Source organism: Sus scrofa, chromosome 11, assembly GCF_054392235.1.
Source record: "Sus scrofa isolate SSC_HxYL_T2T_F1_AM1 chromosome 11, Sscrofa_HxYL_maternal_Yorkshire_Landrace_v2.0, whole genome shotgun sequence".
Classification (NCBI taxonomy): domain Eukaryota; kingdom Metazoa; phylum Chordata; class Mammalia; order Artiodactyla; family Suidae; genus Sus; species Sus scrofa.
Genome location: NC_139393.1, coordinates 21,100,388 through 21,123,528, shown reverse-complemented (window position 1 = coordinate 21,123,528; position 23,141 = coordinate 21,100,388). Strand labels below are relative to the sequence as shown.

The 23,141-nt window shown below is 40.2% G+C and overlaps 1 protein-coding gene and 1 long non-coding RNA gene across 5 annotated transcripts in view; one reads left to right on the top strand and one right to left on the bottom strand.

The window, feature by feature from the left end:
- The window catches only part of LOC146398576 (uncharacterized), a 61,311-nt gene that overhangs the window by 5,231 nt on the left and 32,939 nt on the right, over window positions 1–23,141 (top strand). For 2 of the 3 annotated variants that reach the window (XR_014819489.1, XR_014819490.1), the window contains exon 2: window positions 13,384–13,456. This is a non-coding gene — a long non-coding RNA (uncharacterized LOC146398576). Of the gene's footprint in view, window positions 1–13,383; window positions 13,457–15,248; window positions 15,345–16,088; window positions 16,218–23,141 lie in introns of those variants that run through there. The other variant, XR_014819488.1, reaches the window with a different exon arrangement.
- ESD (esterase D) lies at window positions 1,674–21,612 on the bottom strand. 2 transcript variants are annotated; one of them, XM_005668414.4, is made up of 10 exons: window positions 21,546–21,588; window positions 18,216–18,266; window positions 16,966–17,040; window positions 16,296–16,384; window positions 14,107–14,205; window positions 12,021–12,145; window positions 10,205–10,324; window positions 9,430–9,528; window positions 5,761–5,928; window positions 1,674–1,901 (listed from the first exon to the last, which is right to left on the bottom strand). In XM_005668414.4, exons 3-10 carry the CDS (start codon window positions 17,031–17,033, stop codon window positions 1,821–1,823), a joined length of 849 nt encoding a protein of 282 aa, XP_005668471.1. In that variant the 5' UTR covers window positions 17,034–17,040; window positions 18,216–18,266; window positions 21,546–21,588; the 3' UTR covers window positions 1,674–1,820.

Genomic DNA, 23,141 nt, shown 5'->3' with positions numbered 1-23,141 from the left:
GAAGCACTGGCATTAGGAGTTCATTTTTAGGTTATTTGTTGTTTACTATAAAATGGTTGATATGGTTTCTTATGTGACAGACTGAGAATTTTTTTCTGATGGGGGAAACACAGGTATACATGAGTTGAGGTACATGTAAGACTTCATCCCACCCTAAGGCCAGGATCTTAAAACCAAGTTCAAATTTACTGGCTTCCTGTCTGTCCTCATGGTCAATTCTGAAGGCCTTTGTCTTTGTTATCATTGACGGTATGTTAGTAACTACTTACTAAGTAGTTAAATGGTTTTGTATTTACCCTGCAAAAAGGCAAAGCAGCTCTTTTCTTATGATGTGCCAACCTGGCAAGGCTGTAGTTCCCAGTTAATTCAATTAAACACTAATCTAGGGGTTGCAATAATGGGATTTTTGCTGATATAACCAAAATCCTTAATCAACTAAAATAAGGATTATTCTGGAAAATCTGGTGGGCCTCACTCAGTTAGAAGGCCTTAAAAGCAAGACTGGTTGAGAAAGAGAAAATTCCAACTGTGGACAACAGCTTCAGCCCTGCCCAAGGAGTCCCATCCTGTTTTTGAACTTCCCTTCCTGATTTAGATTGCTTGGCCAGCCCCCACAATCATATGAGCCAGTTCCTTGTAAAAATCTCTTAACGTATGTATCTACTACTGGTTCTGCTTCTATGGTTTAATCCTCAACTAATGCAATGATTTTAAGACCACACAATTTTTATTTCCAAAGGAATTACCAACAATATGCAAAAAATTTGTGAACTTAAAAAAATATCTTCCTTATGAGAAGGACACAAATCTGTTTAGACTTAGAACCATTTTGGGTATAGCTCATCAGAAGGCTCGGGACTGACTGCGGACACTTAAACAGCATTATTTTTAAGAACCTGAAGTCTTCCTCAATTACCATGTAATACGCATTCTTATTAAATGTTTAAAATGTATAAACTTTGTGCTCTGTAACAGAAAAATATGCTTCTTTAAAAACCAGACTTCACTTATCATCTTTCAAAAATCCGTCCCTTAAGTTCTTCAAGGAACACACTTTGGAATTTACCAAGAGACTGATTTACTTTTCTTGGCAAGCTCATCAAATGAAATTTCTGCGTGTAACTAAAGGAAAATATTTGTATTTATAGTAACATATGAAACAAGTTTCCTAACTACCTATATTTTCATACTGAATCTTAATATTTAATTCTTGTCTTTTGAGAGATATCCATAAACCAATGTCCGCAAATCTACTTGACAGATACGAAAAGAAGTATCACTGATGGGCTTCCAGAAATCTGACTTCAAATCTTAGATTCTCCCACAAATAACTGTGTAATGATGGGAAATTCACCTCATCTTTCTGCGCCTATTTCCTTATCCAATAACTAACAGTTAATGAATACTAGAAGCCAAGCAGTTGCGAGTCACTAGATATATAACAATGAACCGGAAGAAGACAGTCCCTGCCTTCAGAGGCTTGAAGTCTGCAAAGATGAGTTTAGGCTCAATTACCTTCAAACCCTCTGTTCCAGAGTTCACATTCCATGATCTGAACTGGGATTACATTCATAGTTTATGTCCTGGGTCGTTTCCAAATGACCTCGAAAAAGCTGTAAAGAATGAACTATTTCCCACGTGAACACTGGTAAAATAACTTTTTAAATCAGAAGGCGGTTTGATATATTTATTCAGAGGGTGATTCAATTGGAGAAGGAAGCATTTATAGCATTATGAAATCCAGTGTTTTAAACTCTTTCTTTGTCACTCTGTTTATTACAGTTTCAAAACCCTGGAGGGCGTCTCTTATCTGACGTTTCTCACGCATTCAGGTATTTGGCGTGATGTCTGATGTGATCGGTAATGAAGGTTGCGATGAAGTAGTAGCTGTGATCATAACCCTAGAGGACAGAATAGGGAGATAACAAGATGCGTCACCATTCCGAAACATCAGTGCTAAGGACATTAAATGTACCTCTCCTGCCCCTAATTTGCTTATAAATAATCAAACTATCACAATATGAGGAAGGTTAGGAATCCAAGCAAAGCTTATTACACTTCAACACTGTCACTGAAAAAAAAGAATAGCAAAAATGTGGGAAGAAAAGCAAACATTCCGCAGAGCCTCGTTCCTCGAGGCCGCTGTTTCATTTGCGAGCAGAGGAAAGAACCTGTTGATTAAATGTTCAGAGTAAACATGTGGTCACATCCACAAGGACTAAAAGACTCAATTCAGAGAGCTTAGACTCCTGGGCAAGAGTTTCAACTCACAAAAGAAATGCACTAACACCAACAAGAGAATGCTAAAACACAGAATAAGCACACAAACCATCCAGAGAGAGAACAAACACCCCAAGGCTCTATCACCGGGAAGTTAAACACAGCCATCATAAATCACGGGAAGCATTCCACCTCCCACGCGGTAAAATCATATCATATCTTTATCTGATTAAAAAAAGGAGTAACTCATTAAACCCTGATGTCCCTCAGCCAAAAAACTAAACTGGGTAAAAAAGTCAGTAAACTTTTTAAAACCATCATGAAGCAGAGAGAAAAAATGTTATGTGTCAGACAGGGGAGTTGAAACAGATCTTTCTGGTCAAATAAAACTGCTGTCAGGTAATCAATGGTAAAGGAAGAGGGAATCCTGGCTCAGGGTGTCCTCTGAGAGCAAAATAAGTAGTTTTCAAAGGAAAAAAAGAAAAAAAAAAAAAAGAAACACAGGGTAGGAAAAACCTACGGGCATCAAAACACCAGATGATTTTTGAGACAGGCCTTACCTAGCCAAGAGAAAATTAAAACAAAATGGAATACGATGGGAAAGATAAAAGTCTAAGAAGGATTTTTGGCTTTAACTTAATCGAGTGAATAATCGCTGATGGGAGGAAATGGGAATTTTTCTAAGCACTTAAGAAATAAAAACAGACTAATAAAAACATCACCCGGGTTTCAGGGAACAAGGCAAAGACTCTAAGGTTTGATGAACAATGAGAGATGTTCTCAATCTCTTACTTCCAGGGCTGGGTAATGCGTATCTTGGGAACAGCAGTTAGGAAAGCGTTTTAAATCATCCAAGTAACTTAAAAGCAATCTCTCCTGTTGCCAGTGGCCACACGCTAGAAGGGAATCGGACAGGAGAGACGTCAAAATTAAGGCTGAGCCTTGGAATTACTTGGTTTCACATCTCTCACTGATTAGAGCAGTCACAGCTTATTAGTTAAATTTATTGATGAGGGACAGTTTCTTATAGAAAGAAAGTTAAAGAAAAGCATTTTCCACTCTACCTCTTAAATCGTTAAAACGTTAACCATGCCCATGATTCTCAGGCCACAAAACTTGTGAAATAGATCACCAAGTAGTACCTGTCATTTTTCACAGATGAAAAGATGGATCTGGTTGAAAACAGATATAGATGCAAGGGAACAGATGCCTCGAAACACTAGTTAACAAAAACCCTAACGTGACTCAGCTGTCTTACGCTCAGCTTCACGATGTTTAGCACTGTGCAGTTTCAGGCACATAGTAGGCAGCCACCATTATTACTGTTATTTATTATATTATTTTATTTTTTCTTTTTAGGGCCACACCTGTGGCACATGGAGATTCCCAGGCTAATCGGAGCTGCAGCTGCCGGCCTACACCACAGCCACAGCCACACGGGATCTGAGCTGAGTCTGCGACCTACACCGCAGCTCACTGCGATGCCGGATCCTAAACCCGCTGAGCGAGGCCAGGGATCGAACCGCAACCTCATGGTTCCTAGTCGGATTCATTAACCACTGAGCCATGATGGGAACTCCCCCATTTGTTTATTTAATAAGCACTTCCTGGGAGCTTATGAGCTAAATAATTGTGCTAAGTGTGGGATACTGATTAGTGAAAGCTTTTACAACTCCGTGCAGTACTCCTTCCTCCTTATAAGAGGCAGGCACAGGGGCTAAAACAACTTATGAATCCTCAAAAACGGCCTGAGACTTGAGGAGGTACTATAGCCTTGCTTCAGTGTTGTTTCTGGAAGTTTCCATTAAGTCACTGAAATTTTTTCTTCACTATGTTATTTTGATAACCAATAATAAAGACACACGGGTCTGTTCCGCATGAGACTAAGACTTGATCTGTGTACACTAGCTATCAGAATTCTGCTCCCTTGCACATTCTCAATTTAGATACACTGAAACCAAAGCAGAAAAAGAAAAATGAGGAAACAAATACATATCGCTACACACTACAACTTCCCTCTCAAATTTTTTTGACACTTGGTAGAGAATAAATGTAGATGATGAGCATTGAACACCATTAAAAAGAGGAAAATGGGAGTTCCCCCTCATCCTTAAAGATTACAGTGGTACAGACGGAGTTCCTGTCATGGCTCAGTGGTTAACGAATCCGACTAGGAACCATGAGGTTGTGGGTTCGGTCCCTGCCCTTGCTCAGTGGGTTAACATTCCGGCGTTGCCGTGAGCTGTGGTGTAGGTGGCAGACGAGGCTCGGATCCCGTGTTGCTGTGGCTCTGGCATAGGCCGGTGGCTACAGCTCCTATTCAACCCCTAGCCTGGGAATCTCCATATGCCTCGGGAGCGGCCCAAAGAAATAGCAAAAAGACAAAAAAAAAAAAAAAGGAAAATGAAGTTAGGTGAACCATGTACATGATGGCAATAATTGTTCTTTGTCCTCCTTAGACCACTTATTTATATTTATCCTCCATTATGTTTGGCTTAGTTAATCCCTCACAGCTCCTATTTCATAATGAAATACTTGAAATGATAAGCTGATTATAAGACCCTGAGACCTGAGGTAATCTGAAGTCTGTGGACGTTGGCTTGAAAATCTGAAAAGCAGCCTCTCTGAGGCCACTGCCCAGGCCTGTCCATTCAGTCGCTCATTCAATTACGATAAACCTAAACCTCATCCGCTGCAGCCGACGTGGTTCACTCTTAACCTGACCGTGCAGGGAGGAAAGTGAACGGGAAATTGTGCCTGAGCTGAAGACTGACGGATGATTTCAAGACTTTCTCTCTCTCTCTCTTTTTTTTTTTTTTTTTAAAGAATTGAATGCTTCGTCTTGACTGTTCATTTGATACAGATGACTCTGTCAGTTGCTTGGGATATCGGCATTTTAGAAATAAATAAATTGACTTTTTTTCCCTCGAAGAATTTCATCACTGTTCTAACTAGGCTCTTTTTATAACAAACTAGAGATTTTTCAGTCTTTGTTGGCAGGCTGAAACTTTTTTGTTGGTGGTAACAACAGAACTTCCTGGCACAGACATAGGGGAAGTAGGAGAGGCATCCAGCACCGCTAGTGCCAAGAAGTGAAAAGTCATTTGGAAAAAAACCCATAAGTTTGTTACCTCACTTTTAGCTATAGTTAAACACCAAACACTCTTCACTGTCAAAGTTTTCCGATCTGTGTGGAATTTGGTCTTAGATATCAATAACTTGAAAGGGAGGCTTTCACTTTAAGTGTCTTATAAGTGGAAACTTACCTGGAGTTCACTTTAAGTGTCTCATAATTGAAAAATTATCTGGAGTTCGCTTGTGATGCATCAGATTAAGGATCTGGCCTTTTCATGCGGCAGCCCGAGGTGCTGCTGTGAGGCGGGTTCAAGCCCTGGCCCAGGAATTTCCACATGCCAGGGGAGGGGGAAAAAAAAGCTACAAGAGGGAGCTTTCTAAATTCTAAAATAAATTAAGAAAATACTGTGGAATCTTGCTTTGTTGCAGTTCATTTAGAATAAGCTAAGGTTTCTTAGTACTTGCCTCTTGTGATCTAAAAACAACAGGGATTTTCTTTTCTGTACAAGCAGCTATGAAGTTATCAGGTAGTAACTGTCCATCTGAAAGGAACTGGTCATCTTTTCCTTGATCAATTAGTATATCCAGCTGAGAACCTGGATAGGACTTCACAAGATGGGTAGCATCATAAGCCTAAAAAAGAGAAGCGAAATCAAGAAAAATAAATTTGAAAGTGCCCAGAAAGATATTCTTCAGACTGTCCTATACTAGAACCGCAAAAAATATTTAAGTTTTTAAGCTCTAAGGCTGATTAACTTGAGAGTATACTTTTAGGTTTGCTTGTCTGGTGTTTATTTATAAGGTCTTTAGAATTTTAGTCTCAATTATAGCCTCTTCCCTACTCTAAGCAGCCTAGACCAATAGCAAGAATTCTGCATCTCAAGTATTCTTCATATTATAGCTTTTTTTCTTCTAAATCTTTAAGGTTCTTAATCACTTCTCAACTCCAAAAAACGTATTTTTTTTTCCCTTTGTAAATCTTTTCACAAATTGACTATTTCTTCTAACTCCGTTATCTTTTTATATTTCCAAATACTCTCTACTTCAAAAGAATAGTCTGTTTTTGTGTCTCTTCTTGTTGACTCTAATTCCAGACATCAGTCTCTCTTGTGCAGTCTGTTGAACAGCACCAAATGTCTCCTGGCTCCAGGAACTTTCAGAAAGACTTGAATAATCTGAATCATATTAATGACACAAATTTATTATCTGAGGAGCTGCCACTCGTTACAACTTTCTATTTTACCACCCATCTTTAAATGTTAGTTGCTCATGTATACTCAGTAACCACAACTTTTATGCATCAGGATAAACAAAACCCCAAAGATTTCCCCTTCTAAAGTATCGTGTTTTTATTTTATTCAATTAATTAATTTTTGCCTTTTTAGGGCCGAAATATATGGAGGTTCCCAGGCTAGGGGTCAAACTGGGGCAGTAGCCGCTGGGCTACACCACAGCCACAGCAATGTTACCTCCAAGCCAAGTCTGTGACCTACACCACAGCTCACAGCAATGCTGGATCCTTAACCCACTGAGCAAGGCCAGGGATCGAACCTGCGTCCTCATGGATGCTGGTCACATTCACTTCCACTGAGCCACAGTGGGGACTCCAGTACCATGCTTTTTAAACTTGGTTTCTTTAATCTTAAAAGGTGAGAGTGGAATGAGCCCTATGAAGTCACACTAGTTGTAAGGTCTATGATTTCCTAATTCTGCATGGCCTCCTTATTCTAAGAACAAATTAAATAATAGCATAAATATGGCATAATCAAGATAGTAAAATCCACTGCCACTTGGAGAAAAATGATATAAGTAGGTTTCTTTATAAGCTACTTCTCCCCTACTTCTTTGAATCAGTTATTTTTTATTCTTCTCTCTCCCTTTTATTTTATTTTATTTTTTGTCTTTTTGCCTTTTTAGGGCCGCACCTGCGGCATATGGAGGTTTCCAGGCTAGGGGTCGAATCAGAGCTGCAGCTGCCGTCCTACACCAGAGCCACAGCAACTCGGGATCCAAGCCGCGTCTGCAACCTACAGCACAGCTCACGGCAACGCCGGATCCTTAACCCACTGACCAAGGCCAGGGACCGAACCCTAATCCTCATGGTTCCTAGTTGGATTCATTAACCACTGCGCCACGACGGGAACTCCTGTACATCTCTTCTATTAGACCATAAGACCCCTGTGGACAGTAAAGGGTCATCACCTTCATGACACAAGATCTTAAAACGCTACACAGACTCTGCACGTGGTGAGGGCTCGAAACACCGATGCACATACATTCTCAATGCACTGTTCTCAAAGTAATTAACAGCAATAATTTCTAGCATTCTTCCCATCTAATAAAAATTTAAGCCTAAGCCAAACAATAATCTAGTGACCAAAAGATTAACCTTGCAAATGTGTCAGAATTTCAGGGACCGATCTTAAATAAAATAGGGGTCCATGGGTAAATGACTTTGAATCCACAGAAATAAGACCCCCACTCAAGTATTTTCTACTTATTAATATGCACAAGATGATGAATTCATTTGCAAAATATTCAAACTCTTGGTGGAGTTTGCAAATAGCCCATTTCTGCACAAGAGTAAAATCAGTCTCAGGAAAAAGAGCCATTAAAAAATTTTCATTTGGAAGCATCTGCTCCTGTGCTTGAAATAGTAATCTTGCTGTTGGAAATATACTCATAAATGTACATTATATACACATTATCTATTTTTAAAAGCTTTTAAGTCTAGAATTTAAAATCCAAATCTGAGAGATGCTGGATTTTGAAACAGATAAAACAAAATGAAAAGCCAAGCCTTATGGTTCTTATAATACAATTAAGCACATGTTAATAAGAGGTAAGTTTAAATATGGGATATTTTGGGGATGTTAATTTAGGAAAATAAACATAAATTAATCATTAGTAGAAAAAAAATGTAGCCTCAGAATATCTGCCACGATTCAATACAATTAAAAAACCATTCTTAATTGTTTTTGTTATATGTATGCACTTTTGCTAATTATTTCTCACTCTGGATCCTTGAGTAAGTTAGGAATATGATGTCTGTAGTGTGTAGCTACTGAACAAATTTGAAAACTTAAGAATGAGGAGTTCCCATCATGGCTCAGTGGTTAACGAACCTGACTAGGATCAATGAGAATTAGGGTTCCATCCCTGGCCTCACTCAGTGGGTTAAGGATCCAGCATTGCTGTGAGGTGTGGTGTAGGTTGCAGACTCAACTTGGATCCCAAGTTGCTGTGGCTGTGGTGTAGGTTGGCAGCTGTAGCTCCGATTTGACCCCTTGCCTGGGACCTCCATATGCCATGGGTATGCCCTAAAAAGAAACAACTATGGAAACTTAAGAATGAGTATTAAAGAACAAAATAATGCCATTTGCAGCAACATGGATGGAACTAGAGACTCTCATACTAAGTAAGTCAGAAAGAGAAAGATAAATACCATATGATACCACTTATATCTGGAGTCTAATATGCAGCACAAATAAACCTTTCTACAGAAAAGAAACTCATGGACTTGGAGAACAGGCTTGTGGTTGCCGAGGGGGAGGGAGTGGGATAGACCGGGAATTTGGGGTTAACAGATGCAAACTATTGCCTTTGGATAAGCAATGAGATCCTGCTGTATAGCACTGGGAATTATATCTAGTCACTTATGATGGAACGTGATGGAGGATAATGTGAGAAAAACAATGTACATATGTATGTGTGCCTGGGTCACTTTGCTGTACAGTAGAAAATTGACAGGACAATGTAAACCAACTATAATGGAAAAAATAAAAATCATTACAAAAAAAAAAAAAGAACGAGTATTAAGACAGTCATCCAGGAGTTCCCGTCGTGGCGCAGTGGTTAACGAATCCGACTAGGAACCATGAGGTTGCGGGTTTGGTCCCTGCCCTTGCTCAGTGGGTTAACGATCTGGCGTTGCCGTGAGCTGTGGTGTAGGTTGCAGACTCGGCTCGGATCCCACGTTGCTGTGGCTCTGGCGTAGGCCGGTGGCTGCAGCTCCGATTCAACCCCTAGCCTGGGAACCTCCATATGCCGCTGGAGCGGCCCAAGAAATAGCAATAATATCAACAACAACAACAACAACAAAAAAAAAAAAAAAGACAGTCATCCAGTACCTACCTTCCATTTACTTTCATCTGTTCCCAAATATCCACTAAAGGCTTTTTTGCCCCAAGGACAGAGCACTGGGTTGCAAATTGGAGCAAATGCTGACACAGACTTTAGAGACAAAAATAAATTTAAAAACAAGTTATATTTTGCTAAATCAAATATGAACAGATATCTGCAACTCGCTTAAAAACTCGGACTTGCTGAGAAAATCCCTATGAACAGTTTTCCTTTTGCTGTATTACAGGCTTAGATTGAACGCCTCTCCAGATACCACATCCTTTGTGTGTTCTATTAAGAGGGCTAATAAAATCTAAGTGCTAAAATAATGTAAAGCAATGCATGACATTTTCATTATAAAGGCACAAAAGGAAGTTTATGAGTTTCTACTCATTTTTCCACTGAAAAAGTTAACTTTACAAAAATATTCTTGATAAAAATATAAGTAAATGATAACATACTGCCAAAATAATGTTAATCAAGGATAACTTCTAGGAAAAAAAATCTAGAAAACTATAGTTTGAATAGAAGCAATGACAACTGCTTTCTAATACCACTAGCAAACCAACGAGAAACGTCTGGGATACAAGTTCCATACTTCTGATTTTGCAGCATATACTGTGTGGTCAGATTTAATACTCTTCCCCCACAACCCCTTGAAATTCCCAACACCAGAAAAGTTAATCTCAAAACGAAAACAACAGTATCTTAATTTCAATCTTTGAAAGTTCCTAATAGTATATTATGCAAGAGAAACATCTGTCATTAGAAGTTTAGGTCATCTTACTTTGTATTTTCCAGGATTCTTCAAAGTACAAATCAGAGCTCCATGGCCTCCCATGGAGTGGCCGAAAATAGACATCCTTTGGGGGTCTACTGGAAAATTGGCATTTATGAGTTGGGGAAGCTAGAGAGAATAGTTGGACAAAAGATAGGAGAGAAATAAGTTCAGACTTTTTCAAAGTTACATACAATAATCAATACTTCGAAAATCACAGTCTTAGAGTTGTTTACACTTGCAAAGATTTTAAAAAATGTCAGATAGGGAGTTCCCGTCATGGCTCAGCAGTGACGAACTGGACTAGTATCTGTGGGGACACAGGTTCGATCCCTGGCCTCGGTCAGTGGGTTGAGGATCTGGTGCTGCCATGAGCTGTGGTGAAGGTCTCAGACAAGGCTCGGATTTGGCATTGCTGTGGCTGTGGTGTAGGCTGGCAGCTCCAGCTCTGATTCAACCCCTAGCCTGGGGGAACCTCCATATGCTGGGAACCTCCATATGCTGTGGGTGTGGCCCTAAAAAGACAAAAAAAAAAAAAGTCAGCCAATGATTATTAATATTACTACTGGAGACTATAGGGCACATCCAACTTGGAAAGCAACTTTAAGAAGATAATGTGGGAGGAGTTCCCGTCGTGGCGCAGTGGTTAACGAATCCGACTAGGAACCATGAGGTCGCGGATTCGGTCCCTGCCCTTGCTCGGTGGGTTAACGATCCGGCGTTGCCGTGAGCTGTGGTGTAGGTTGCAGACGCGGCTCGGATCCCGCGTTGCTGTGGCTCTGGCGTAGGCTGGTGGCTACAGCTCCGATTCAACCCCTAGTCTGGGAACCTCCATATGCTGCTTGAGCGGCCCAAGAAATAGCAACAACAACAACAACAACAACAAAAAAAAAAACAAACAAAAAAAAAAGAAGATAATGTGGAAAGAAACTTTAAAGTGTTCTAAATTTTGATCTAGTAATTTCACTTCCTGGAGTCTATTCTAAGGGAAAAGTCTTTATGGGGAAAAATTATATTCAAAGATAATCAAATGCAGTAACACATTTTATGGTAAATAATACATACATAAATATAGCCTCTGTTAGGAAAAAGTATTCATGTCGTATGACAGAATACTACCCAATTATTAAAATTATGTTACAAATAGAGAATATTAACAAACATTTATTTTACACAACTAAAAAGAACGAGATAAAAAAATGTTTTATAATTACATGAAAACTAGTCATAACAAAAAGCTTGAAATATACCAAAATGTAATTCTTGTTTGAAGTGACAGAATTACGGGTGATTCAAATTTTATATTATTGTTTCTGAGTTTTTATGAGGTGCACATTAACAGTTAAAGTCATATAAAATTTAGAAAATGCATAAACTGCACACAACTATTATTAATAGAAGCATTATCATTTATCCTGATTACGGTTAATCACTTTGAAATACATCTGAATGAACCTGCTGTCAAAGAAATGCAAAGTTTTATGGAACATGATGGAAGATAATGTGAGAAAAAGACTATATGTACGACTGGGTCACTTTGCTGTACAGCAGAAAATGACAGAACATTGTAAATCAGCTATAATAGAAAAAATAAAAAGAAATACAAAGCTTTTTCATGTACTATTTTCTCTGTATAATATGGGTAGTGTATACAGGCATCAAAATAATAATTCAACTCTTTAAACTTTGGAATTTTTACTAAGATAATAAACATATACCAAATAGATTCAATAATACCATATATTAATTTAAAATTCTTGGGACTAGAAGGACCTTGTGTCTAAAATCAAACTTTTAGCAATAGTTACAATACAAATGAAATTACCTCCTCCGTTACATAAGAGTACATTCTGTAGTTAGTTTTCCAAGGATCTTCAGTAGCATCCAGATAAAATCCGGCCCCAGTGCCAAAATCCCAGCTCTCATCTTCGCCTTTAATATTACAGCCACCTAGGAAAGAAGAAATCTTGTCGCTTCATTTACTTTGTAGTAATGGCCCATGTTTAACAACACACCTTAAAAGGAACCTGAAATTTCATGTGCCTTAAGGCTGTTCACCAAATATTATCGGCTCTCTGCCTGCTGGGGCGGGTACTTCCGGGCCCTCTGAGTCAGGCCATGTGACTCGTTCTGGCCAATGAGGCAGGGGAGGAAATGACCCTGCGGGCTGGGGTGTTCACCGACAAGGTAAAGCACTGGCTTTCTCGGTTGAGGAAGCTCCCTCCACTGCACTCTGAACATACCCTTCCTCACTCTGTTTTACCCATCAAAGTGCTTATCCCCTCTTTGTCTCTTGCAGAGACGTGTTCAGATTCCTTCTCTGAGAACACTCCCCGTGACCAACACTTCTTCACTTCTCTGTACCACTGTATTCTTTTTTTTTTTTGGTCTCTTTTGCCTTTGCTAGCTAGGGCTGCTCCCGCAGCATATGGAGGTTCCCAGGCTAGGGGTCTAATCGGAGCTGTAGCCCCCAGCCTTCGCCAGAACCACAGCAACCCCCGATCCTTAACCCACAGAGCAAGACCAGGGATCGAACCCACAACCTCATGGTTCCTAGTCGGATTCGTTAACCACTGAGCCATGAGAGGAACTCCGTCTGTACCACTGTAATCTTTAAGGATGAGGGGGATAAATGCTTGTGTTCAATTCTCTGTCTTGAACTGAAAATGTCTCCTCATGTACTTGAGTCACCCCATCATGTTTTCCCTATTTACCCATCCCCCAGTGGGATTTTCTGATATTCTTCTTAAAACTTAGTAGGTTTTATTTTTTATACCTGTATACAGTTAAAAAGCCAACCAATGGGATTTCAAATAAAATTACAGTGATATGTAATTTGATGGAAATGACTTCATAATATTGTCGGTTTGCCCATCCAGGAATGTGGCATTTTTCCATTTATGGTCATTAGGAAATTTTATATGCTTTTTTCCCCTATTGGCTTATTTTATCATATAGAGAATAATCATTTCCCTTTTCTCAGTTCTTTAATAAAGAAGGTACGAATTATTCCATTTTATATTTTTGATGCTATTCTGAATTAAACATTTTATTACATCTCCTGTGAGACATGTCTTACTTTTACATAATATGAACCATGAAAGGAAATGAACTGCTTCACGAGTCCAGCCATTTTACTTCCAGATGGTTTTAGCTCCCATTTAAATTCCGTTTCCTAACCATTCCAGGGTCACAAAACAAGTTTCAACTATCTTGATTTGGACTGAATTCTCAAACATTTGATATTCTCATTTCCCTAAGGTAAGCATTATAATCATTTATATTAAAACTAATACTTGTTTAACTGTATGACTGTCTGATGACTAACAGAAATGAGAAAAGTTAATTATCATGTGACAAAGCAGTTTACCCAAGGAATTAAAAAAAAAAAAAATCACTTCCTAAGCATGTAGGTTATTTTGGAACTAGTGCCAATAGGACATATTATTATTATTATTATTTTTGTATTTCAGGGCTGCATCCACGGCATATGGAAGTTCCCAGGCTAGGGGTCGAATGAGAGCTACTACAGCTGACAACCCACACACAACTCATGGCAACATCGGATCCTTAACCCACCGAGTAGGGTCAGGGGTCAAACCTGCATCCTCATGGATACTAGTTGGGTTTGTTACTGCTGACCCACAACAGGAACTCCCAATGTGACCTATTATTAATTGAGTTGCTCAAGCTCTGTTTTAAAGTATCCTCATCTGTAAAATGGGAAAAATACGAGTGATGTGATGAGTAAAATTCAGTGAGGAAGAAGTACAGCATGGTATTTTACAGTCATGATGTTGCTTCAAAGATTAATAAATAGCAAAAATATGAATTGTGTAAATGTTATGCCGCTTAGACCTTAGTCTTTAAGACTTATATTTTCACAAAAGATCTCATAAAAAAAGACTTACGAGGGCTGGTATCTGGAGCAATGACGACAAGGCCGTGTTCTGAGGCAGCTTGATGATAACCAGATTTTGTAATAAAATTTTGTTCTGTGCAAGTTAAACCTGAAGATCAAAAACATTGTTATCTCATGTTATACTGTGAACAGTTTATAAGCTTTAATCTTTTTGTAAAACAGGAAAACAAGCTCATTTATTATTACAAAGATTTTTTTTTAAGAAATAACGCTGAAAAGACATTAAAGTTCCCCTTCTTATAGAATTTATAACAGTATTAATCTAAGAACGGTCTTAGGTTAAATGCTCCCATAGCTGTCCTTTGAAAGTCACTCTCTAAATTTCAAATACTGAAGTCCTTTGGAGCAGATATATCTGGGAATTCAGGATTTTTCAAACTGTATAATGGCAATATGGTGTATAAATGAAACATTATAACAAACCCAATGGATCAAAATCTGCTTCACTATGTAACTACTCACTAGTCTAGTTCTGTTCTCTGGAAACATCTAAAACACACTTGGGAGTCCCCGTCGTGGCACAGTGGAAACGAATCCAACTAGGAACCATGAGGTTGTGGGTTCGATCCCTGGCCTCACTCAGTGGGTTAAGGATCTGGCGTTGCCGTCAGCTGTCGTGTAGGTCGCAGACACGGCTCGGATCTGACATGGCTGTGGCTGTGGCATAGGCTGGTGGTTACAACTCTGATTGGACCCCTAGCCTGGGAACCTTTATATGCTGGGGTGTGACCCTAAAAAGCAAAACAAAAACAAAAACAAAACCCAACAAAACACTCAGATGATATGTCCTGACAGATTTCAATCGTGGTTAGAAGTTCAGACCTTTCATTGCAGTACATGTTACACAACACCCTGGTACTTCCAAACTGGGTTATTACTCCTTTAACAAGAGACATGACCCCTTTACTTTACTCCTGTAACAAGAAATAGAGCTCTCACGAAAAACAAAATGCAAAAATAGGAGAAAAGACTGAACACAGCTTTGAACCACACGTCAGAAAACTTGTTCACTCTTTGAGTGACCTTGGGTGATATATAATTTCCCTAATCCTGTGGGATAATTTCCTATTATATAGGTTACATGATTTCTAAGATCATTTTTAGCCTCACCATACTACGTTTCTAAAACAGACATATAATTTGTTGTTGCTTTTGGCGATACTCGGTGCTCTTCTAGCAGAACTGGTCTGTTTGCTCTTCCCCATCAAAGAAATCAGTTGAAATTAGGTAAGCACTTCATTTTTACCTTTTTTAAATAAAATATCTATTCTCATTTTTAAAGACTGGTATTTGAGGCTTAGCCTCGATGAAACATAGATAAGGGAAGATTTATTAAACCAAAGTTAGAAGAAGCAATTTTAGAGAAACAAAAACAGAACTCTATGACGTAATTTGGTTTCTATGAGTTCTTCTTATGTTTGCTTCTAAAGAGGAAGTGCCAAGATCTTGTGAAATAAAAGTTAGCACAAAGGTTCAAAGTTACTCTCTCACGATCCATTTGACAATCTTAAGATTAACCCTGGTTAAGCAGCCTTAGTATGATGTTCCAGATTGTTGCCAGAGGAGATCTGAGTCCAAGTACAGCATTCTAGAGATCACTGTAAGCAGTTACTTGTCTCTGGTTTCCAATTAGCATTCCACAGGTATGCTGGTTTTACCTGAAATTGTTCTATCTGCATGGTAAAGTCGCTAAGAAATGCTTGGGAAGGTACAAAGAAAACTTATCTAAGCTCTTGCCACTGAGTCTAGAACTTTATATTCTCTGTTAAACTACTTGGTCTAATGGAAAAGGAAGCAAAGTAAGCGTAATTCAGCAGGTCTGAAATTATTCTCAGGATAAAGTAAGAGACTATGACAGGCTTCTCAAGTCTTTCATAAACAGTTCAGAAACACACCAATAAGTCAGGACTGAAGAGTAAGATAAGCCAGTTAAAAAGATAAAGAGACTCTCCCCGCTACCCCCTTTTAAAGGCCGTATCCAGGGCATATGGACGTTCCTGGGTCAAGGACTGAATCCAGCGATTTTACACCACGGCTGCGGCAACGCTGGACCACTAAACCACCCCACCAGGCTGGGATTGAACCCGCACCTCCACAGTGACCCTGGCTGCTGCAGTTGGATTCTACCACACAGGGAACTTGAAACTGTTTTATAAAACTCAAATGCATAACACTCACCAGAGAGCCAGTATAGTGCAGGGCATTTTCCAGTTTCTGCCTTTGGTGGTAAGTAGATAGCAAATTTCATTTTGCACTTCAATTCAACACTGAAATTTTAACAGCCCCAAGACAAAACAAGACAAAACAAAACAATTGCCCTTCATTAGCTGAGAGAGAAACACAAATGATTTAATGTCCAAAATAACTGTTTCCACCAACATTTAAGGATCGTACTTCAGCCCTTAAAGAAATGGGGCCAATTTAGCATAGTGAGTAACCAACCTGAGCCTATGCCATGCATGGTTTATAGTCATTTTGAGCAGAATGAATTAAAAAATAAATGTAATATACTCAATGTAGCACTAATATTATTAAACATTGTTTCTGTTTCTAAAGAGATGTATGAAAAAACCAATCAGTTTTCACAAAAAAATGAATTCTAAAGATCTTAAACTACAGGTTTGCTCCTGGGCAGTGAAATGGACCACATCCTTAATTTGCTTTTATCACTAATATTACCACCACTAATATCAAAACTGGATAAAATAAAGCTCATAAAAACCACAGGTATTTTTCCATGTAAATAGTAATTCATGCAACAGGGATCTTTTACGGGCTTATTGAAAGAATCAAATAGATGGAAGCAGGGAACGAGAGATTTCTAAAATTGTATCTTCTTAGTAATTACCTGTCATGTTCAAAAACCTTTTGCAATCCTCCAAAGCACTTGTTGCTGGAAAGCTGTTTCAGTGCCATTCTTCACCTATTAGTGAAGATTAATCTCATTAATTTCTAGAGAAATCGTTGCTAAAAAAATCTGAAACAAAACTTTTTTCAGATAAATTATCTAAACAAACAACTGTTTCTACCTTAAATTTTTTCCACATGCTGATTTTCTCTGATAAATAATATTATGAAACTAATTTTGATACGTACACTTACACTTGTTATTTTAAAAACTTTAATACTTTAGCATGTCATTACTGATTTATTAACAAGCTTTTTTGTGTGTGTTTGTCTGTGGACTCCTCCAAATTCTTTTTAGAAAGAGGCAGAATATAAGTAAGTTATTAACTTACTACTTTAGCTTAGAAGATCAAAATTATTAATAGTTTTCTTGTTAACTGTAGCAAAGGAGTCAATGGTTATGGTTGATACTAAAATGGGAGGAAAATGATGTATCAATCATAATTTTGATAATAATAATAGATAACATTTATTGAACACTGACAGTGTGATAAGCACTTTCCCATATGTTAACCAGATCAAATTACTCTTCCTAGGAGAGTTTTTCTGAGAAAGAGATATATATACAACTTTCAGATCAACATTCCTCCTTTTAAAACAAACCGGCAAGTAAAACCTAAGGCTCTCCCAAGTGAAATATTTTATTTATTTATTTTTTTTTTGCTTTTTAGGGCTGTACCAGTGGCATATGCAGGTTCCTAGGCTAGGGGTTGAATCAGAGCTGCACCTGCCGGCCTATACCACAGCCACAGCAACATGGGATTCCCAACCCACTAAGTGAGGCCAGGGATTGAACCTGCATCCTCGTGGATACTAATCAGATTGGTTTCCCCTGAGCCACGCCAGGAACTCCTCCCAAGTGAATTAAAAGTACAATTTGCCGGAGTTCCCGTCATGGCTCAGTGGTTAACGAATCCGACTAGGAACCATGAGGTTTTGGGTTCGATCCCTGGCCTTGCTCAGTGGGTTAAGGATCTGGCGCTGCCGCCGTGAGCTGTGGTATAGGTTGCACATGCAGCTCGGATCCTGTGTTGCTGTGGCTGTGGTGTAGGCCAGCAGCTGCAGCTCCAGTTCAACCCCTAGCCTGGGAACTTTCATATGCCTAGGATGCAGCCCTAAAAAGACAAAATAATAACAACAACAATAATAATAATAATAATGATAAATAAATGAGATTAGTTTCAAACCTACCTTTAAGCAGTCTCCTCAATAAATCCAAATCCTTATCTGTGCGCTGGAGAGCTGGGATGTGAACCAGGAAGTCTGACGTCAGAGCCCTTACTCTGCTACTATGCTCTCCTGCCTCCCCAGAGGGTCTTAAATACTCTTACAAAAATGTCTTTTAGAGAAGAGTGACTAATTTTTACAGTATTAGGGCACCACAAGTACACACAGAGGAATTACCGTCTATTCGCAGGTTTATGCTTTCAATCTATAAAAGACCAATTTTTATACAAACTGCCCACAGGATGTTACTAATTACTGAATATTAACTTCAGCTATTCTTGTGTATGACACTATCTTAAATAATGAATTAATGGAGATAGATGTATACTTTTAAAATACATACACATGAGACCAAGGAATAACATTTATTTGTTGAGTTACTCTACAAGGAAAATCCTATTTTTTTAGACCTAGCAGGGACTATGTTTGCGTTCCCAAAACATGGTTCACTGATCATGTATCTAGTACATGAGGTACCTAAGAATCATTTTTTTAAATTAATGAATAAATTTAACTTCTAACTACCAATTATGTGAAAGTTTTTAAGATTAGTCTTAAAGATTAATTTTTTTTTTAATTTTATTTATTTTGTTGTTGTTGTTGTTGTTGCTATTTCTTGGGCCGCACCTGCGGCATATGGAGGTTCCCAGGCTAGGGGTCTAATCGGAGCTGTAGCCACCGGCCTACGCCAGAGCCACAGCAACGCGGGATCCGAGCCGCGTCTGCAACCTACACCACAGCTCACGGCAACGCCGGATCATTAACCCACTGAGCAAGGGCAGGGACCGAACCCGCAACCTCATGGTTCCTAGTCGGATTCGTTAACCACTGCGCCACAACGGGAACTCCCCAAGATTAATTTTTAAGATTAGTTTTTATTCATCTACTTTAGTGATCCATAACTAGTCTATTTCCTATGCTCTTTGAATGTCCTTTAAGTTAAGTGCAAAATCAGATAGTTCCCATTTGGCCAGAGAAAACAAAGTTAAAATATTTTTTTTTTAATTGATAGAATGAAGCAAAAAATAAAACGAAAACCTTAACGAGTTCCCATTGTGGTTCGGCGGTAACGAATTCAACTAGTATCCATGAGGACATGGGTTTGATCCCTGGCCTTGCTCAGTGGGTTAAGGATCCGGTGTTGCTGTGAGCTGTGGTGTAGGTGGCAGACATGGCTTGCATCTGGCGCGGCTGTGGCTCTGGCTGTGGCAGGCAGCTGCAACTCTGATTCGACCCCTAGCCTGGGAACTTCCATATGCTGTGGGTGGGGCCCTAAAAAGACAACAACAACAACAAAAAAAGAATCTTCAAGTATGAATCAAAAAAAAAAAAGTTCAATAAAAAGTATGACATAGCTAAGAAGTAGATGTAACATACTCTGTAGCACATGACCTGGTACCCTAGGTGATTACCTATTTGCTGACATTATTCCATGGGAAAAATAGCATATTTAAAACCAACTTTATCAGATATTTCACTCAGCTTCCACAATAACACATAAAAGATAAAACTTTAAAATTTTAAAACGTAGTTGGCTTGTCCACATTAACTGGCTGATGAGAAATGCTTGGGCAACTCCTGGATGCTGCTGCTATAGGTGTAGAGAGCTAATCCCACTCAGTTGTCAGCCCAGTAGTTGAAAACCAATGTCACCAAAACCAAGACACTATAATTAATGATACGATTTTTTTCAAGCTTGAGGCCATTAAAACTTAACAAAAGTGAAACTATAGGAGTTCCCCTCGTGGCGCAGCGGTTAATGAATCCGACTAGGAACCATGAGGTTGCGGGTTCGGTCCCTGCCCTTGCTCAGTGGGTTAACGATCTCTCGTTGTGAGCTGTGGTGTAGGTTGCAGACGCGGCTCGGATCCTGAGTTGCTGTGGCTCTGGTGTAGGACAGTGGCTACAGCTCCGATTCGACCCCTAGCCTGGGAACCTCCATATGCCTCGGGAGCGGCCCAAAGAAATAGCAAAAAGACAAAAAAAAAAAAAAAAAAAGTAAATAAATAAAAGTGAAACTATACATTGACAAAAAGATAAGGATGAATAAGGCTCCATATATACTGGGATCACATTTTTAACTGTGTACTAAACATAATTTCTTTTCCTTCACAAAAATTCACATGGCTTGCCCATAGATGAATTTTTAATCCACCCTAGGGAAAAACCCACAGCATCCATGAGCTCTAAACACCTCACCCTGGCTCTTAAAATTGTCTTCAACGGTCCCAGACTATTTTTCTGGCCTTGTTTTCTATTACTTTAATTTAGTCGAACTCAATTATGTACATAATTCTAGGATAGCCTGGATGTTTCTACTGGGTGCCATGGTATAACGGTTTGGGACCAGGTAGGTTGTGGAGCCAAACCCTTCAGGTTCAGATTCTGGCTTCACCAGGTACTACTAAGTCGTAGTACTTGGTAGTGGTAGTGATTTTGGGCAAACTACCTCATAGCTCTTTTTTTTTTTTTTTTTTTTTTTTTTTTTTTTTTTTTATGGCCACACTCTCAGCATATGTAAGTTCCCAGGCCAGCGACTGAACCCCAGTAGCAGATGAGGCAAGAGGGATCCTTTAACCCACTGCCACAGCAGGAACTCCTATGCCTCATTTCCCCATCTGCAAAATGGGCCTATTAATATGATCTACCTGATAGGGCTGTTCCTGGGACTAGGTAAGTTAATTCACATACTTGGAACACTGCCGGCCATGATACACAAATGTTAGTTATCATTATTCCCGCAACATCGAATGCCCTCCAAGTTCTGCTCAAGTGCTATCTCCCTGGCGACCCCGTGAGACATGACCTCCAGATCCCTACACAACTCTGACAGCGCATTTACAACACGATCAGGCTTCGAAAGTGCTTGCAAGCGTCCGGAGATGCGCACGGGCTTCCTGACCCAGGCGCCCATGGGGCCTCCGAACATTTTGGGTCTGCTTCCTCCACGAGCGGGGGACACATCCACTTCCCGCAGGAAAAGCTACAGAGGCGTAGCGGGCTCTAGAGACACCCGCACCTGCTCCGCAAAGATCGCACGCCCGAATGCCCCGGGGTACACATGCTTGGAAGCGCAGAGAGGAAAAGGTCCAGTGCCCCTCCCTCGGCTTCCTGCCAAGGCTTGGTCGTTCTCCCGGACAGAGGCCGCGCGGTCTTCGCATTTGCGCCCATGCGACTCGCCGCAGGCCTCAGCGTCCTCCCCTATCCGGCCCCACAGCCCCACAGTGTCATCCGTGCAGCAGGAGACCCTGGCCGGCCCAGGACGTACGGACCTCGGCCCAGCCCCAGTCTTACCTACGGCAGCAGCCGGAGGCCGAGCAGTAGCCGTCAGGGAAAGGCGGAGCTTCAACATGGCCGCTGTGCCACCGCCTCGGTCCCACCCCCTCTAGGGCCCGCCCCTCGGTCCCAACCACCGGACCCGCCCATCTCGGGCCCGCCCACTAGGGTCCCTACTCCTCAGCCCCGCCCCTCATCGACCCCGCCCCGAAGGCTCCGCCCAGAAGACCCCGCCCCCAGCGCCCGCCTCCCTGACCTCACATTTCCCGGGAGAACTCTCTGCGGCTCCACTTCCTGTGACGGATCCGAAGTCAAGCACCCGCCAGGCGCTATGGTCCCGACCCTTCTCAGGGGACGCTTAGTAAGGCTGAGGCTTGAATAAACACGAGATCTGGCCCCATTTAACTCGTGGAAAATGTTTCCGCCTAATCCTTTGAGGTTATTTAGAAACCGGGACATAATTTCAGTTCCCCTATTTGGTAGCTGGGGTTAAACAAAAGCCATTGAAAAAAATCACCTGTGCTAGAAAAGTAGTAGGTGCTTCACCGGTGTCCTTTTTTCTTCCTTCTCTCAGTGTTAGAAGAATTGAGTAATATAGTTGCTGGTTGCTGACTTAACAACAAATAGTTCCTTGACCTTTTGCTTCCTTGGCTTGCCTTAACCAAATTGATTGTGATGTACTTTGCCTGTTGAGAAAATTAAATCTGATTACAAACAAAACAAAACAAAACCCTTAAAAAAATTTAACAGCTAGGCCATCAGATTGTGAATGACATCTTCGGAAGGACAAAACTGGTTTTGTGGGCATGCAGCCCGTGCAGTAGAGCAAGATCGCCGAAGGACCCTGCCCTTAATTTCTTTCCTGTGCCACATTGTTAAGAAATTTTGAAAGGGGCCTCATATTTTCGTTTTGCACTGGACCCTGCAAATTATGTGGCATATCTTCCTGAAAGGACTGGTAAGTGAAGTGACCTCTATTGAAACTGATGTTATAGATGCTACAGAAGAGATTACATGGCGCGGGTCCATTTGGCCACAGTGACTTGTGGGTTGCACCTGTGGAGCTATATCGATTGGAATTCAGCCCAAAATTGGTACTTAAAATACTATTTTCATTTTGAGAAAGCATTGAAATGAAAAATGTTTTATTTTCTACCATTTTAAAAATATAAATCACCGAAAAGGGAATTTTCTTCAAACTGAGTTTCACAACTAAAACAGTACCCAAGGAGTTCCCGTCGTGGCGCAGTGGTTAACGAATCTGACTAGGAACCATGAGGTTGCGGGTTCGGTCCCTGCCCTTGCTCAGTGGGTTAACGATCTGGCGTTGCCGTGAGCTGTGGTGTAGGTTGCAGACGCGGCTCGGATCCCGCGTTGCTGTGGCTCTGGCGTAGGCCGGCGGCTACAGCTCCGATTCAACCCCTAGCCTGGGAACCTCCATATGCCGCAGGAGCAGCCCAATAAATAGCAAAAAGACAATGAATAAATAAATAAATAAATAAAACAGTACCCAAGCTTGCAAGTTATTTAGAAAGGATAGGAAATGATTGAAGAAAGTTATTTACAGTGTGTTTATTTAATAAATTGATTGCTGTGGGGTGTAGAATAGCCTAT

What these genes read in the sequence shown, in the direction of transcription:
- ESD (XM_005668414.4), bottom strand. Translation starts at nt 17,033, where the DNA reads ATGGCACTGAAACAGCTTTCCAGCAACAAGTGCTTTGGAGGATTGCAA. An exon ending in TGCACTATACTGGCTCTCTG is followed by an intron (nt 14,206 to 16,295) that starts GTGAGTGTTATG and finishes TTTGATCTTCAG; the next exon opens with GTTTAACTTGCACAGAACAA. An exon ending in TTGTTTTTAGATCACAAGAG is followed by an intron (nt 1,902 to 5,760) that starts GCAAGTACTAAG and finishes TCTGTCCTCTAG; the next exon opens with GGTTATGATCACAGCTACTA.